We start from the raw sequence: 15588 nt of genomic DNA on the forward strand, positions 1-15588 counted from the left end.
GGCCTTCCTGTGACATCGGGTGGTGTAGAGACACACCAGAGTCCGGCATAGACTCCTTTAACCAAGATTCAGTTATAACCAGAATGTCCATGTTGGTACAGAAGAAAGATACAATGCAAATTATTTTCCCCAAAGCTGCAGCTGTGGGATTTCAGATCAGACAGTATCTTTAAAGAACATGCCATGCTCAGCAGGTAGCTATTAGAAAATACCATGGGGTTGGCTTGAATTGGAATAGATACAAGACTGCCTAGAACCGAACTATTAGGCTGAACCACTGAACCCATAATTCCTCCCTGGCTTATTAATTTGTAATTTCAAACAATATATTCAAAGTGCTGCCCACTATATTCCAACTATTGAATTATAATAATCTTTCTATTTCCATGATTCAAACAGTTCACCAATAAACTAAGCCTAGATTGTTTGCCCATATTTACCAGTCAGCTCTATATGGCACAATGTGGAGATGATAACAAAAGTGTAGTAAATGCAGAAATTGATGAAAATGCAGCAAATTACTTTTAGTTGAAGTTATATTGTTTTATTCTGTTCAATCAGAATGTATAAAGCCCCACTGAAATCACTTATAATGTATTTGTTGCCACCCTAGGGTAATTTAGAACTTTTATTATTCAAAAACATAAAATACTGTCAAACCGTCAAAAATGTGATACGATATTTTGGCCATATTGCCCAGCCCTAGGTCAAAGACTAAATCATGTACACTCTTACTTTAGTTGTGGCTGCTTTGTATGATGTATTGTTGTCTCTACCTTCTTAACCTTTGTTTGTGCAATGTTTTGGTGCTGCTACCATGTTGTGTTGCTGCCATGTTGTTGTCATGTTGTGTTGCTGCCTTATGTTGATGTCTTAGGTCCGTCCCTCTTTATGTAGTGTTGTGTCTCTCTTGTTGTGATGTGTTTTTTCCTATATTTATATTGCATTTATTTTTTAAATCCCAGGCCCCCGTCCCCGCAGGAGGCCTTTTGCCATTTGGTAGGCTGTCATTGTAAATAATATATTTGTTCATAACTGACTTGCCTAGTTAAATAAAGGTTAAATAAAATAAAGACATTGTATGTATCAACCAATGGTTGAGTGCCACGTCATTGACTGACAGATTGCTGTAACATAAGCTGATAAGTAAAATACCTATCCAGTCGTTGTACGATCTTGCATGCATCAGCAACGCCTGGGCAGAGGAATGCGCCCATAGGTTGCATAGCACATTATCAACTGGGTAATTTACTGACATAATTCTCTAACATATTTTATTGACCCTGGGTTTATGAGCGCGGATATCGACTCCTCCACTTGAGCATGCTTTTGAGGCACAGTCGATAGCGCACTGGACTTCGGGCTAGAAGGTCGAGGGTTCGAGACTGTTTCATTACAATGTGATGTGGTTAGCTGATGCGTAAAAACCTTACCTTTTTTTTATTAACAATAAATCAATACAGGAAGTACATGTGGGAACAGAAGTATATATTAATAATATACAGTGCTAGGGGTTACATACATACACTTATTATTTCAACAGCTTTTTTTTGTTAGTAGAGTATTTAATTGTCTTAAAATACAGTTCAATTTATTTTTGTAAGGTAATTGTACATTTACATTTGTGAATATGAAATTTGGCCAAAATAATTAAATGAATTACATAAAAATGTTTCAGCTTATTTCTATCGTAGGTAAAGAATCCAAGAAGTACATATCTCCACAATAGTGTAAGATCTTCATAAATGTGTTCAATTATAAATCTACTGATGTCTTGCCACAGTTTTCTTACATAAATACAATGCCAAAAAAAGATGCAACACTGTTTCTGGGTGGTCATCACAAAATAAACTATTTGAGTTGATGTTTTCCTTAAACTTCTTTATGCCTAAAATACCTATTCAGGCGTTGTAGGATCTGGTATGCGTCAGAAACGCCTGGGCAACGAATGTGCCCAACACTCAACAGCTGGTCTTGTTTGACGTCATTACTGCCGACAGTACAGGCGACTGCCAACTGACTGACCAACAAATAACACTGCATCATAAATAACTACTCGTTATTATTTGTAGGTCAGGAACAGTCACATTTTACCCTTGATACATTACGGTTTTGATCCTTTCAAACACCGCCAGAGATAGAGCACGGCCTCTTTGTTCTCGAATTGAACAGGATGGACCCCAAGGCCCAACAAATGTCTGTCTTTTTCCTGCCTGTTTTCACAAAAACGGCGCAAATGTGATAAGTGAACCGGGTATATATGCGACTAATATATTTTACTATGATATTGAAAGGTTTCGTGATGACAATCCTCAAATATTTTGAAATGTAATGTCTTCAAATATGTATAATTTTCATCAGGCTTTCGTTATAGGCCGTTCTTGTTTAGTTAAGACACAATTTTTCCTTTGACAAGAACCGTAGCTAGTTTGCTAGGGTTTAAGTCACTATACGATTCATCTTTATTATCGTTTAGCTAAGTGATATATAACCTGGATGACTATTCACTTTTACACTTGCTGGCAAATAATGGTTGGGACGGTTTGCTAGCAAGCCAGGTTCTTTTAGCGAGCTAATTAAGTTAGCGTCGACGAGTTTTGGTACTCGGCGAACCTCCCCCCGCTTCATGTTCACATGAGGTCTCTCAACAACGCATTTCACCTAGCCAGTTTGCTTGCATTTAACAGTAACGAACCCCGAGACGAAGGGTCACGCTAGTTAAGCAGCTCATTAGACCGGTGCGTGTCCTGTGGCTATCTTGCTACTGCTGTAGCTAGGCAAGTACAGTAGCTAAGTGCTCAAGCATAGCACTCGATGCTGGCTAAAAATAACCAACTCTTTGTCCCCCATTCAGCACCCCACCAAAAGTGGTGAGCTCGCCTATTAGAGCCCGTCCACCTTTCGACTTTACATACAACCAGTTGGGAATTTGTCGCTCTACATGGTCGATACAGCCAAGTCAGGACGATCGGAAGAGGTTGGAGGCACTGTAGTTTGTGAGACGAACTGGCATGAGGCATCTCTCTCCGGCTGGGTGTCTTCAAGTCGGGTTACCAAAGTAAACGCATTCAACTGGCTTTTTTTGACCGAACATCAAGCGTCATCCATGGCGTTGGCCTGTCACCAGTAGCTTGTTCCCGGCAGGGAAAACATTAGCTATTTAACATTAACATTACTGTTAAAGGACACCCCCTTTGTTCTGATTGTAAACGGAAAGAAATCATTTAAAGTTATTCTACCACAGTGGAACATCATGTCGGAGGATAACAACGCAGACAAATTCATCAAGGTACTGTAATGTTGATACATTTGAATACAGAACAATTGTTTGCATGTTGGATGTGCTGCTAATGTTGTCATAAGGCTAGGGCTGGGAGTTGCCAGGGACCTCAAGATATTTAGGTGCCGATAAGATATGGATTGCGATTCTCACGATTATAGCTATATGTATTGCGATTCGAGGTTCCAAACATATTGCTGCAGAAGGACAATAGAGGCATGAGAGAACGAGTTTATCAGACATGGAAATAAGTGTTGAAAACAAATTGGCTCCATATTTAAAAAGAACATTTAGAACCAGCTATTAAGGAAAAATACAGAAGTTTTGGTGCAGGTAGCTAGCGCAAAAATAATAGGATATTGTCAAAATGATATGATACGATTTATCGTCAGGAATAATATCCGGATATGTAACTTATCAATTCCTCCTGTCACTACATAATGCATTGGAATGTCACTTGATAAGAGTCAGATTGTACTTCAAAGACTAATGTCCGTTGTTTATTTCTATTGCAGACACATTTCGTTCCTCATGGTATGATATTGTTGTTTAGAAGAAATGTTTCATGCATAACATACTCTTTTCAAATTACACATCTGATATGTTTTGGAAAGTTTACTTTTTCTTTCATCTCACATGAAACTTTCCTGGTTTGGTTTTCAACTTAAAGGAACACTCCACCCAAAAGTATTAGTCCATAGTTGACATAGTCCCAAAATATTTGGATCAAATCTGCAATCTAGTTTTGAAGATATGTAACTTAAAAATACAGAGATCATCCCTGTATGATGCTGCAAAATGCGTCATGACTTTTGCTGTCCCCAGTCCACCTGGCCGTGCTGCTGCTCCAGTTTCAACTGTTCTGCCTGCGGCTATGGAACCCTGACCTGTTCACCGGACGTGCTATTTGTCCCAGACCTGCTGTTTTCAACTCCCTAGAGACAGCAGGAGCGGTAGCGATACTCTCAATGATCAGCTATGAAAAGCAAACTGACATTTACTCCTGAGGTTCTGACCTGTTGCACCCTCGACAACTACTGTGATTATTATTATTTGACCATGCTGGTCATTTATGAACATTTGAACATCTTGGCCATGTTCTGTTATAATCTCCACCCGGCACAGCCAGAAGAGGACTGGCCACCCCTCATGGCCTTTTTAGGGAGTTTTTCCTAGCCTGCATTGCTTGCTGTTTGGGGTTTTAGGCTGGATTTCTGTACAGCACTGCATGGCAGAAATTTGACGAATTGACTTGTTGGAAAGGTAGTTTTCCTATGATAGTGCCGTGTTGAAAGTCACTGAGCTCTTCAGTAAGGCTATTCTACTGCCAATGTTTGTCTATGGAGATTGCATGGCGGTGTGCTCAAATTTATACACATGTCAGCAACGGAATTTGCAGAAATAGCCGAATCCGCTAATTTCAAGGGGTGTCCACAATAACAATAATAATATGCCTGCAATAATAGTTAACATGGTTTTTGAATGACTATCGTCTTTTTATTTTATTTTATTTCACCTTTATTTAACCAGGCAGGCCATTTGAGAGCAAGTTCTCATTTGCAACTGCGACCTGGCCAAGATAAAGTAAAGCAGTGTGACAGAAACAACAACAGAGTTACACATAAACAAATAATAATATATATATAATATAATCTCACTGAGCATACAAGTATCTAAGTATCTGACTGAGCGGTGGTAGGCAGAAGCAGGCACGTAAACATTCATTCAAACAGCACTTTTGTGCGTTTTGACAGCAGCTCTTCGTTGTGCGTCAAGCATTGCGCTGTTTATGACTTCAAGCCTATCAACTCCCGAGATGAGGCTTGTGTAACCGAAGTGAAATGGCTAGCTAGTTAGCGCGCTCTAATTGTCGTTGAATACGAGGAGAAGGACGGAAGCTATACTGTTACACTGGCAATACTAAAGTGCCTATAAGAACATCCAATAGTCAAAGGTTAATGAAATACAGATGGTATAGAGGGAAATAGTCCTATAATAACTACAACCTAAAACTTTTTACCTGGGAATATTGAAGACTCATGTTAAAAGGAACCACCAGCTTTCATATGTTCTCATATTCTGAGCAAGGAACTGAAACGTTAGCTTTCTTACATAACACATATTGCACTTTTACTTTCTTCTCCAACACTTTGTTTTTGCATTATTTAAACCAAATTGAACGTTTCATTATTTACTTGAGGCTAAGTTGATTTTATTGATGTATTATATTAAGTTAAAATAAGTGTTCATTCAGTATTGTTGTAATTGTCATTATTACAAATACATTTTTTTTTTAAATGTCCGATTAATCAGCTTTTTTGATCCTCCAATAATCGGTATCAGCGTTGAAAAATCATAGTCAGTCGACCTCTAGTATAGGTACAGTGCCCTACTCTGACAGCTGATGCTGAAAGTTAGAGATGGAGATACAAGACTCCAGCTTCAGTGATTTTTGCAATTCTTTCAAATCATTGGCAGCAGAGAACTGGAAGGAAAGGCGGCCAAAGGAAGTGTTGGCTTTGAGGATGACCAGTGAAATATACCTGCTGGAGCGCATGCTACGGGTGGGTGTTGCTGTGATCTGAGATAAGGCGGGGCTTTACCTAGCAAAGACTTGTAGATGACCTGGATCCAGTGGGTTTGGCGACGAATATGTAGCGAGGGCCAGCCAATGAGAGCATACAGGTTGCAATGGTGGGTAGCATATGGGGCTTTGGTAACAAAACGGATTTCAACCTGTGCATCCTGATCACGTCTGGTGTGGATGGACAAAATCAACATGCATGCGATTCCGACAATGAATCCACAGATAAAAGGTTAAACTGAGTTTTTCTAGTAATCTCTCCTCCCTCAGGCTTCTTCTTCTTTGGACTTTTATATGGAGGTTGGCAACCAACTTTAAGGTACATTACCGCTACCAACTGGACTGGAGTGTGGACGTCAGTTCATCATTGGTAAAAACCAATGAGATGGGAAAGGCGGGACTTTAAGCGTGTCAAGCATCACAAATATAATCAAGTTTTATGTTTTTTTAATGTTTTTTTAAAATGTTTTTGAATAAAATAAGTTCTAAATATGCCTTCGGGTAGTTCATGACCCTAAGGTGGCAACACATAAATTATAAGGGATTTCAATATGTTTTTTTTCTATTTATACTGTCCAACTCAAAACAAAACCGTTTTTATCTATTTCTGCATTTGCTGCACTTTTATTATAATTTCCACACTGTACATATTATTAGTTAAAATTATCAGTTAATTGAACTGTTTGAATCATTGAATATAATATAATTCTGTAGTTGGATTATAACGGGCAGCAGTGAGGAATTAATTTAAAAAAAATATATTTCATCTTTATTTAACCAGGTAGGCTAGTTGAGAACAAGTTCTCATTTACAACTGCGACCTGGCCAAGATAAAGCAGTGCAACACAAACAACACAGAGTTACACATGGAATAAACAAACAGTCAATAATACAATAGAAAGTTTGTATACAGTGTGTGCAAATGAGGTAGGATAAGGGAGGTAAGGCAATAATAGGCAATGGAGGCGAAATAATTACATTATAGCAATTAAACACTGGAGTGATAGATGTGCAGAAGATACATGTGCAACTAGAGATATTGGGGTGCAAAGGAGCAAAATAAATAACAGTATGGGGATGAGGTAGTTGGGCTATTTACAGATGGGCTATGTACAGGTGCAGTGACAACTGTCGCTTAAAGTTAGTGAGGGAGATATGAGTTTGTTCCAGTCATTAGCAGCAGAGAACTGGAAGGAAAGGCGACCAAAGGAGAAATTGGCTTTAGGGGTGACCAGTGAAATATACCTGCTGGAGCGTGTGCTACGAGTGGGTGCTGCTATGGTGACCAGCAAGCTGAGATAGGGTGGGGCTTTACCTAGCAGAGACTTGTAGATAACCTGTAGCCAGTGGGTTTGGCGACGAGTATAAAGCAAGGGCGAGCCAACAAGAGCGTACAGGTCGCAGTGGTGGGTATTATATGGGGCTTTGGTGACAAAACGGATGGCACTGTGATAGACTGCATCCAGTTTGCTGAGTAGAGTGTTGGAGGCTATTTTATAGATGACATCGCCGAAGTCAAGGATCGGTAGCATAGTCAGTTTTACAAGGGTATGTTTGGCAGCATGAGTGAAGGAAGCTTTGTTTGCGAAATAGGAAGCCGATTCTAGATTTAATTTTTGATTGGAGATGCTTAATGTGAGTCTGGAAGGAGAGTTTACAGTCTAGCCAGACACCTAGGTATTTGTAGTTATCCACGTATTCTAAGTCAGAGCCGTCCAGAGTAGTGATGCTGGATGTGCGGGCAATGAACGGTTGAATAGCATGCATTTAGTTTTATTTCCGTTTAAGAGCAGTTGGAGGCCACGGAAGGAGAGTATGGCATTGAAGCTCGTCTGGAGGTTAGTTAACACAGTGTCCAAAGAAGGGCCAGAAGTATACAGAATGGTGTCGTCTCCGTAGAGGTGGATTAGAGAATCACCAGCAGCAAGAGCGACATCATTGATGTATACAGAAATTGAACCCTGTGGCACCCCCATAGAGACTGCCAGAGGTCCGGACAACAGGCCCTTTGATTTGACACACTGAGCTTTATCAGAGGAGTAGTTGGTGAACCAGGCGAGGCAATCATTTGAGAAACCAAGGCTGTTGAGTCTGCCAATAAGAATGTGGTGATTGACAGATTCGAAAGCCTTGGCCAGCTCGATGAATACAGCTGCACAGTAATGTCTCTTATCGATGGCGGTTATGATATCGTTAAGGACCTTGAGCGTGGCTGAGGTGCACCCATGACCAGCTCGGAAACCAGATTGCATAGCGGAGAAGGTACGATGTGATTCAAAATGGTCAGTAATCTGTTTGTTTACTTGACTTTCGAAGACCTTAGAGATGCAGGGTAGGATAGATATAGGTCTGCAGCAGTTTGGGTCTAGAGTGTCTCCCCCTTTGAAGAGGGGGATGACCGCGGCAGCTTTCCAATCTTTGGGAATCTCAGACGATACAAAAGAGAGGTTGAACAGGCTAATAATAGGGGTTGCAACAATTTCTGCAGATCATTTTAGAAAGATTGTCCAGATTGTCTAGCCCGGCTGATTAGTAGGGGGTCCAGATTTTGTAGCTCTTTCAGAACATCAGCTATCTGGATATGGGTGAAGGAGAAATGGTGGGGGCTTGGGCGGGTTGCTGTGGAGGGTGCCGGGCAGTTGACCGGGGTAGGGGTAGCCAGGTGGAAAGCATGGCCAGCCGTAGAGAAATGCTTATTGAAATTCTCAATTATAGTGGATTTGTCGGTTGTAACAGTGTGTCCTAGCCTCAGAGCAGGGGGTAGCTGGGATGAGGTGCAATTATTCTCCATGGACTTTAGTGTCCCAGAACTTTTTGGAGTTTACTGCAGGATGCAAATTTCTGTTTAAAAAAGCTAGCCTTAGCTTTCCTAACTGCCTGTGTATATTGGTTCCTAACTTCCCTGAAAAGTTGCATATCATTGGGGCTATTCGATGCTAATGCAGAACGCCACAGGATGTTTTTGTGCTGGTCAAGGGCAGACAGGTCTGGAGTGAACCAAGGCCTATGTCTATTCCTGGTTCTACATTTTTGGAATGGGGCATGCTTATTCAAGATGGTAAGGAAAGCACTTTTAAAGAATTACCAGGCAACCTCTACTGACGGAATGAGGTCAATATCCTTCCAGGATACCCTGGCCTGGTCGATTAGAAAGGCCTGCTCGCTGAAATGTTTTTGGGAGCGTTTGACAGTGATGAGGGGTGGTCTTTTGACCGCATAACCATTACGGACGCAGGCAATGAGGCAGTGATCGCTGAGATCCTGGTTGAAGACAGCAGAGGTGTATTTAGAGGGCAGGTTGGTTAGGATGATATCTATGAGGGTGCCCGTGTTTATAGATTTGGGGTTGTACCTGGTAGGTGCATTGATCATTTCTGTGAGATTGAGGGCATCAAGCTTAGATTGTGGGATGGCCGGGGTGTTAAGCATGTCCCAGTTTAGGTCACATAACAGCACAAGCTCTGAAGATAGATGGGGGGGGGCAATCAATTCACATATGGTGTCCAGGGCACAGCTGGGGGCAGAAGGTGGTCTATAGCAAGCGGCAGCGGTGAGAGACTTGTTTCTGGAAAGGTGGATTTTTAAAAGAAGCTCAAATTGTTTGGGCACAGACCTGGATAGTAAGACAGAAAGAACTCTGCAGGTTCTCTCTGCAGTAGATTGCAACTCTGCCCCCTTTGGCAGTTCTATCTTGTCAGAAAATGTTATAGTTAGGGATGGAAATTTCAGGGTTTTTGGTCTTCCCAAGCCAGGATTCAGACACGGCTAGGACATCCGGGTTGGCAGAGAGTGCTAAAGCAGTGAATGAAACAAACTTAGGGAGGAGGCTTCTAATGTTAACATGCATGAAACCAAGGCTCTTATGGTTACAAAAGTCAACAAATGAGAGCTCCTGGGGAATGGGAGTGGAGCTAGCCACTGAAGGGCCTGGATTAACCTCTACACCACCAGAGGAACAGATGAGAAGTAGGATAAGGGTACAGCTAAAGGATATAAGAACTGGTCGTCTAGTACATTCGGAACAGAGAGTAAACGGAGCAGGTTTCTGTGCATGGTAGAATAGATTCAAGGCATAATGTACACACAAAGGTTTGGTAGGAGGTGAATACAGTGGAGGTAAACCTGTGCATTGAGTGACGATGAGAGAGATATTGTCTCTAGAAACATTAATTTAAACCAGGTGAGGTCACCACGTTTGGAACTAAAGGGCGTAGCTAAGGCGTATTGTGCAGGGCTAGAGGCTCTACAGTGAAATAAGGCAATAATCACTAACCAAAACAGTAATGGTCAAGGCATATTGACATTAGGGAGAGGCATGCGTAGCCGAGTGATCATAGGGGTCCAGTGAGTAGCTCGGCGGGCACGGCGATTCAGACAGCTAGCGGGACGGGGCTAGCAAGCTAGCACAAGGTCCTTAGAGGGACGTCGCGACGGAATAAGTCTGTTGTAGCCCCCTCGTGCTGTTACGTCGGCAGAGTAGTCGTGATGGATCAGCAGGGCTCCGTGTGGTAAAAGGGTCCAGGCTAATTGACAAAATAGGTATAGTGGCCAAAGAATTTGTCAGATGGGCCTCTTCAGCTAACAGTCCGATATGCTCTAGACAGCTAGCGGGCCGCGGCTAGCAGATGGGCATTCAGGGGACGTCATGATGGAGGGGCCAGTTGAAAACCCCCCTCGGGCAGATTACGTCTGTAGTCCAGACGTGATGCATCGGCGGAGCTCAGTGTCGGCAGTGAAGGGGGTCCAGGCCAATTGGCAAAATAGGTATTGTAGCCCAAGGAGTGGCTGATGGACCTCTTCGGCTTTCCGGGAGATGGGCCTAGCAAAGGCTAGCTCCAGGCTAATTGGTTCTTGCTTTGGGACAGAGACGTTAGCCAGGAGTGGCCACTCGGATAGCATCTAGCTAGCTGCGATGATCCAGGTGAAAAGGTTCAGAGCTTGCGGTAGGAATCCGGAGATATGGAGAAAAACAAGTCTGATTTGCTCTGGTTTGAGTCGCGCTGTGCAGACTGGCAAGAGTTGTCCGGGCTAAAGGTTAGCTGATGACCGCTAGCTGACTACTAGCTAGTAGCTAGTTAGTTGGCTAGCTTCTGTTGGGGGTTCCGGTTCAAAAGTAAAGAAAATAGCAGATTCATACCACATTGGGTGAGGCGAATTGCAGGAGAGTATGTTGAAGTTGAGGTTAAGAAAAATATAAAAAGATACACGGGACGGGACAAGACGAGGACAAAGGCGTCTGACTGCTACGCCATCTTGGATAAAAATGACAGAATAGGAACCAAAGTTTTCGTCAGTGTTTCCAGGTGACCCTAATTAGGTGTTACGTTACATGTTTGCATACTTCATGTAGCTAGCTAGCCAATATATTCATCCTTATTCCTATCTGATTCGATACTGTTACACAAACATGCTTATCTAGGCCTACGTCAGCACTGGTAGTAGGCGGTATTAGATAACTAAGTTTGCTCTGACTCTTAGTACACTTAGAAAGCAGCTAACAAATTATTTTAGCAACACCTTGCTAAGACAAACTAGCAAACAGTAGTTTGCAGACAGTAAGATACACAAAGAAATAGTGTAATTATAGAATGCTTGTGGAAAGCAGCATGTCACCAACAATTATGCATCCATCTGACCATGCAGAGTGATCGAGCAACTGCTCTCTCCTTGAGTGTTGGGGGCAGGGTTTGGTGTAGTTGGGGGCAGGGTTTGGTGTAGCTCGGGGCGGCAGGGTAGGCTAGTGGTTAGAGCGTTGGACTAGTAACCGAAAGGTTGCAAGTTAAAATCCTCTAGCTGACAAGGTAGAAGGTTCTGATTGGAGAGGTGCCGTTTGCATTGCCGAGCAGTGAACAAGAAAATATGAAATCCAGATTTTAGATGCTATGTTTTGGTCTGGCTTTGCACGGACATGTTTCCTCTACTTGGAATCCATTTTCGAAATAATTTTAAAAGGTTCCTAAATTTGGGCTAGGGTATTATAGACTAATTAGCCTACCAGATGCATTTAGCTGGAAACACTTTAATGTATTAAGGCTATGTACCGCCCTGTGAAGTGTGAACCCCTTTTCCTCTCTCCAGGTTTGTCTTAAATGTTACCCAGCCAGCCTCCCAGTGTGGACCTCTAATAACCCGCAGACAACCCCTCAGCTGCCTGGCCTAGTCTCCCCTGCTCTTCTCCACTACACTTAGTGTGTCATTGGGCATCCATATCAGCCATAATATCTTATCCAAGTGGCCCCTGCTCACACAGCTGGGTTAGAATGTGCTAAGGATGGGAGAGAGGGTGGGTTTTTGAGAATTGGAACACAGCTTGAGTCAGACTGCACACCAAAAGCTTCAAGGGCCAGAATGGTCCACTAGACTGAAAAGAAAATGCTTCAAGTGGCAATTGAGTTTACCCTAAGCATTTAGGCTTTTAAAAACAACTCTTCCCTTGCTGTTTGTCAAATATGCCCTAGCTAGCCATAGGATAGAAATGGTGGAAGCAGAGCCCAGAGGTAAGGGATAGGTCATCTCTGGTCCAAGAAAAGCCTTGAGTAATTGTTATGCGTTACAATTCGGTCCAAGTGTCAACACAACAGGAGCTTGACCTAGCAAAAGAGGGATTAGCCAATATTAACTGTGAACAGGGATGCTGCTGCCTACACTTGTTTAGTGTGTGACATTTTTCCAATATCTATCTCTTGTGTTTGTCCTCCTCTCCCTCTCTTAGGAGACCTCCATATTGGAAGAGTACAACATTAACTGGACACAGAAGCTCGGGGCAGGGATCAGTGGACCTGTTAGGTGAGCATTCTTCTGAGTTTGCCCTATTTTGCCTAGTTTGCCCAGGGATACTAACTAATTTGTAGGAGATGCATAAATTATTGCATATTAGGCCTAAATGCAGATGAGGTTGAAGAGTGGTCCTCCAGAGGAGTCCAGTGCTCTTAGACTGGATGGGGACTAGTGTTAAAGGTGGTGTCACTCAGTGTGTTTACAGTGCTAGGGCTGGGAATTGCCAGGGACCTCACGATACAATATTGTGCCAATACGATATGTATTGTGATTCTCACGATTCTATATACTCCGATTCGATATTGCAAACTTCTACAGATGCACCATCAATAGCATTCTGTAGGGCTGCCACCTGGTACGCAAACTACACCGCCCACAAGCGCATGACTCTACAGAGGGTCTTCCGGTCTGCCCAACGGATCACGGGGGGGGGGGGGGGGGGGTAAACTGCCTGCCCTCCAGGACATCTACAGCACCTGGTGTCATAGGAAGGCCAATAAGATCATCAAGGACCTGAGCCACGGCCTGTTCACCATGCTACTATTTAGCAGACAGAGACAGTACAGGTGTATCAACGCCGTGACCGAGAAACTAGAAAACAGCTTTGATCTCCAGGCCATCAGACTGTTGAACAGCTATTACTAGCCAGCCACCGCATGGTACTCTGCCTGGCAACTTAGACTGCTGCCCCATGTATGAAGAGATATTGAACACTGGTCATTTTTACAATGTTGACATACGCACTTAATATGTATACTGAACAAAATGATAAATGCAACAGGTAAAGGTGGTCCCATTTTCATGAGCTGAAATAAGTGTGTACACTACCGTTCAAAAGTTTGGGGTCACTACCATTCAAAAGTTTGGGGTCACTTAGAAATGTCCTTGTTTTTTTTAAGATAAGCAGATTTTTTTTGTCCATTAAAATAACATCAAATTGATCAGAAATACAGTGTAGACATTGTTAATGACTATTGTAGCTGGAAACGGCTGATTTTATTTAAAAAAATTAAATTTTATTTTTTTGAAATATCTAGAGGCGTACCGTGGCCCATTATCAGCAACCATCCAATGGCACGTTGTGTTAGCTATCTTTTTACCTTTATTTAACTACGCAAGTCCGTTAAGAACAAAAATTTTCTACATTTTGTTACGTTACAGCCTTATTCTAAAATTGATTAAATTGTTTTTTCCCCCTCATCAATCTACGCACAAATACCACATAATATTAAGTCTGTCTGGTAACAGTAATGTTAATGAATTACCGTTATGTGTTTTGAAGGACTCTGTTGCTATATATGACAACTGAAATGCTGAATTGTTTCAATGAGCACTTTGTATCATCTGGTAGGCTGTTTGATTCAGTGTCCTCTGTCTCTGTACAACCCTGTGTGGATGAACCAGTGAGAGCTGGTCAAACTTTTAGCTTTTTGCCATTCTCAGTGCAGGTGGTACATAAAGCCCTGAAATCCTTAGATCAGAGAAAGCCTGCAGGTCCTGGTCTTTTGGATCCCTGATTTTTAAATCTGGCAGCTGATTTCATAGCTGAACCACTTACATCTCTGTTCAATCTAACCCTGGAATGTAATGGCATTCCAAAGATCTGGAAATCAGAATTTGTCCTACCACTTTTAAAAAGGGGAGATCCAACTCTTTTAAATAATTATAGGCCAATCTCAAAGCTGTCACCCCTGGTGAAAATACTTGAAACCCTTGTAAGTGAACAGCTAAAATTGTTTTTATTTACTAACTCTATTTTACCAATGTACCAATCGGGCTTCAGGAAGAAGCATAGCACAATTACAGCAGCCATGAAGGTTTTAAATGATATCACTGAAGCCCTTGACAAAAAACAGCACTGTGTCTCACGTTTTATTGATCTCTAAGGCTTTTGATACAGTTGATCATGCTATACTAAGGCAGAGATTGTCGAGTGTAGGTCTTTCGGGGCATGCTGTAGTTTGCAAACTATCTGTCTGATAGAACTCAGTGCACTCAATTTGATGGGCTTTTGTCTGTTAAATTTTCAGTCTTGAATGGTGTGCCCCAAGGCGCTGTACTTGGTCCTCTCTTATTCACTATTTATATAAATGATTTAGACATAAATGTCAAATGCACAACTTCATTTTTATGCTGATTATACTGTTATTTACTGTTGTGCCTCGTCTCTTACAAAAGCTTTCCAGAACATGCAAACTGCTTTTTATACTGTTCAACATACCCTGTGTCAATTGAAGCTTATCCTCAATACTGACTAAACTAATGGTGTTTTCTAATGCAAGAAATAGACCTCTGAACCTTTCACCTATTACTACCTGTCAGGGCAAGGAGATTGAGGTTGTAACCTCATATAAATATATTTTGAATTTTAATTGATGACGGCCTCTTAAATTGCATATTCAACAACTTACAAAAAAAATTGAAGCTGAAATTGGGATTTTATTTTAGGAATAAGGCCTGTTTTTTGTTTGAAGCCAGACGGAGGCTAGAATCAGCTACATTTATGCCTTTACTAGACTATGGGGATATTTTATATATGAATGCTTCCGCTCAGTGTTTGAGATCAATTGACACTCTTTACCATGGCACTTTGAGATTTATTTTAAACTGCAAAATCCTTACGCACCACTGCACTTTGTATACCAGGGTTGGCTGGCCTTCTCTAGTCACTTGTAGGCTCAGTCACTGGTATACTTTTATTTACAAAGCCATTTTGGGTTTACTACCTTTTTTTATTTGTGCATTTTTATTGTTCAGAAATGTGGTGGGTACTCTCTTCGTTCTCTGTACTTTATCCTGCTAACTGTTCCAAATGTCCGAACTTTTATGTACTTTTATGTACTCTGCGCCATCGTCTTGGAACACCTTACAAAATACTTTTAAACTGGAAGAACTTGTCCCGATTGGTGTTTATAAATCACTGATGAAGGATTTTGAGGCTGATTCC

The 15588-nt window shown here is 41.8% G+C and overlaps 1 protein-coding gene across 7 annotated transcripts in view; it reads left to right on the forward strand.

The window, feature by feature from the left end:
• Window positions 1-1896: 1896 nt before the first annotated feature.
• Window positions 1897-15588, forward strand: part of LOC110535681 (MAP kinase-activated protein kinase 5) — a 37281-nt gene continuing 23589 nt past the window's right edge. For 2 of the 7 annotated variants that reach the window (XM_021620847.2, XM_021620846.2), the window contains exons 1-2: window positions 2341-3289; window positions 12577-12650. In XM_021620847.2, the coding sequence (XP_021476522.1) occupies window positions 3254-3289; window positions 12577-12650 (110 nt within the window). In that variant the 5' untranslated portion in view covers window positions 2341-3253. Of the gene's footprint in view, window positions 2255-2337; window positions 3290-12576; window positions 12651-15588 lie in introns of those variants that run through there. The other 5 variants (XM_036935440.1, XM_021620844.2, XM_021620843.2 and 2 more) reach the window with 4 other exon arrangements.

Source organism: Oncorhynchus mykiss, chromosome 11, assembly GCF_013265735.2.
Source record: "Oncorhynchus mykiss isolate Arlee chromosome 11, USDA_OmykA_1.1, whole genome shotgun sequence".
Taxonomy (NCBI): Eukaryota; Metazoa; Chordata; class Actinopteri; order Salmoniformes; family Salmonidae; genus Oncorhynchus; species Oncorhynchus mykiss.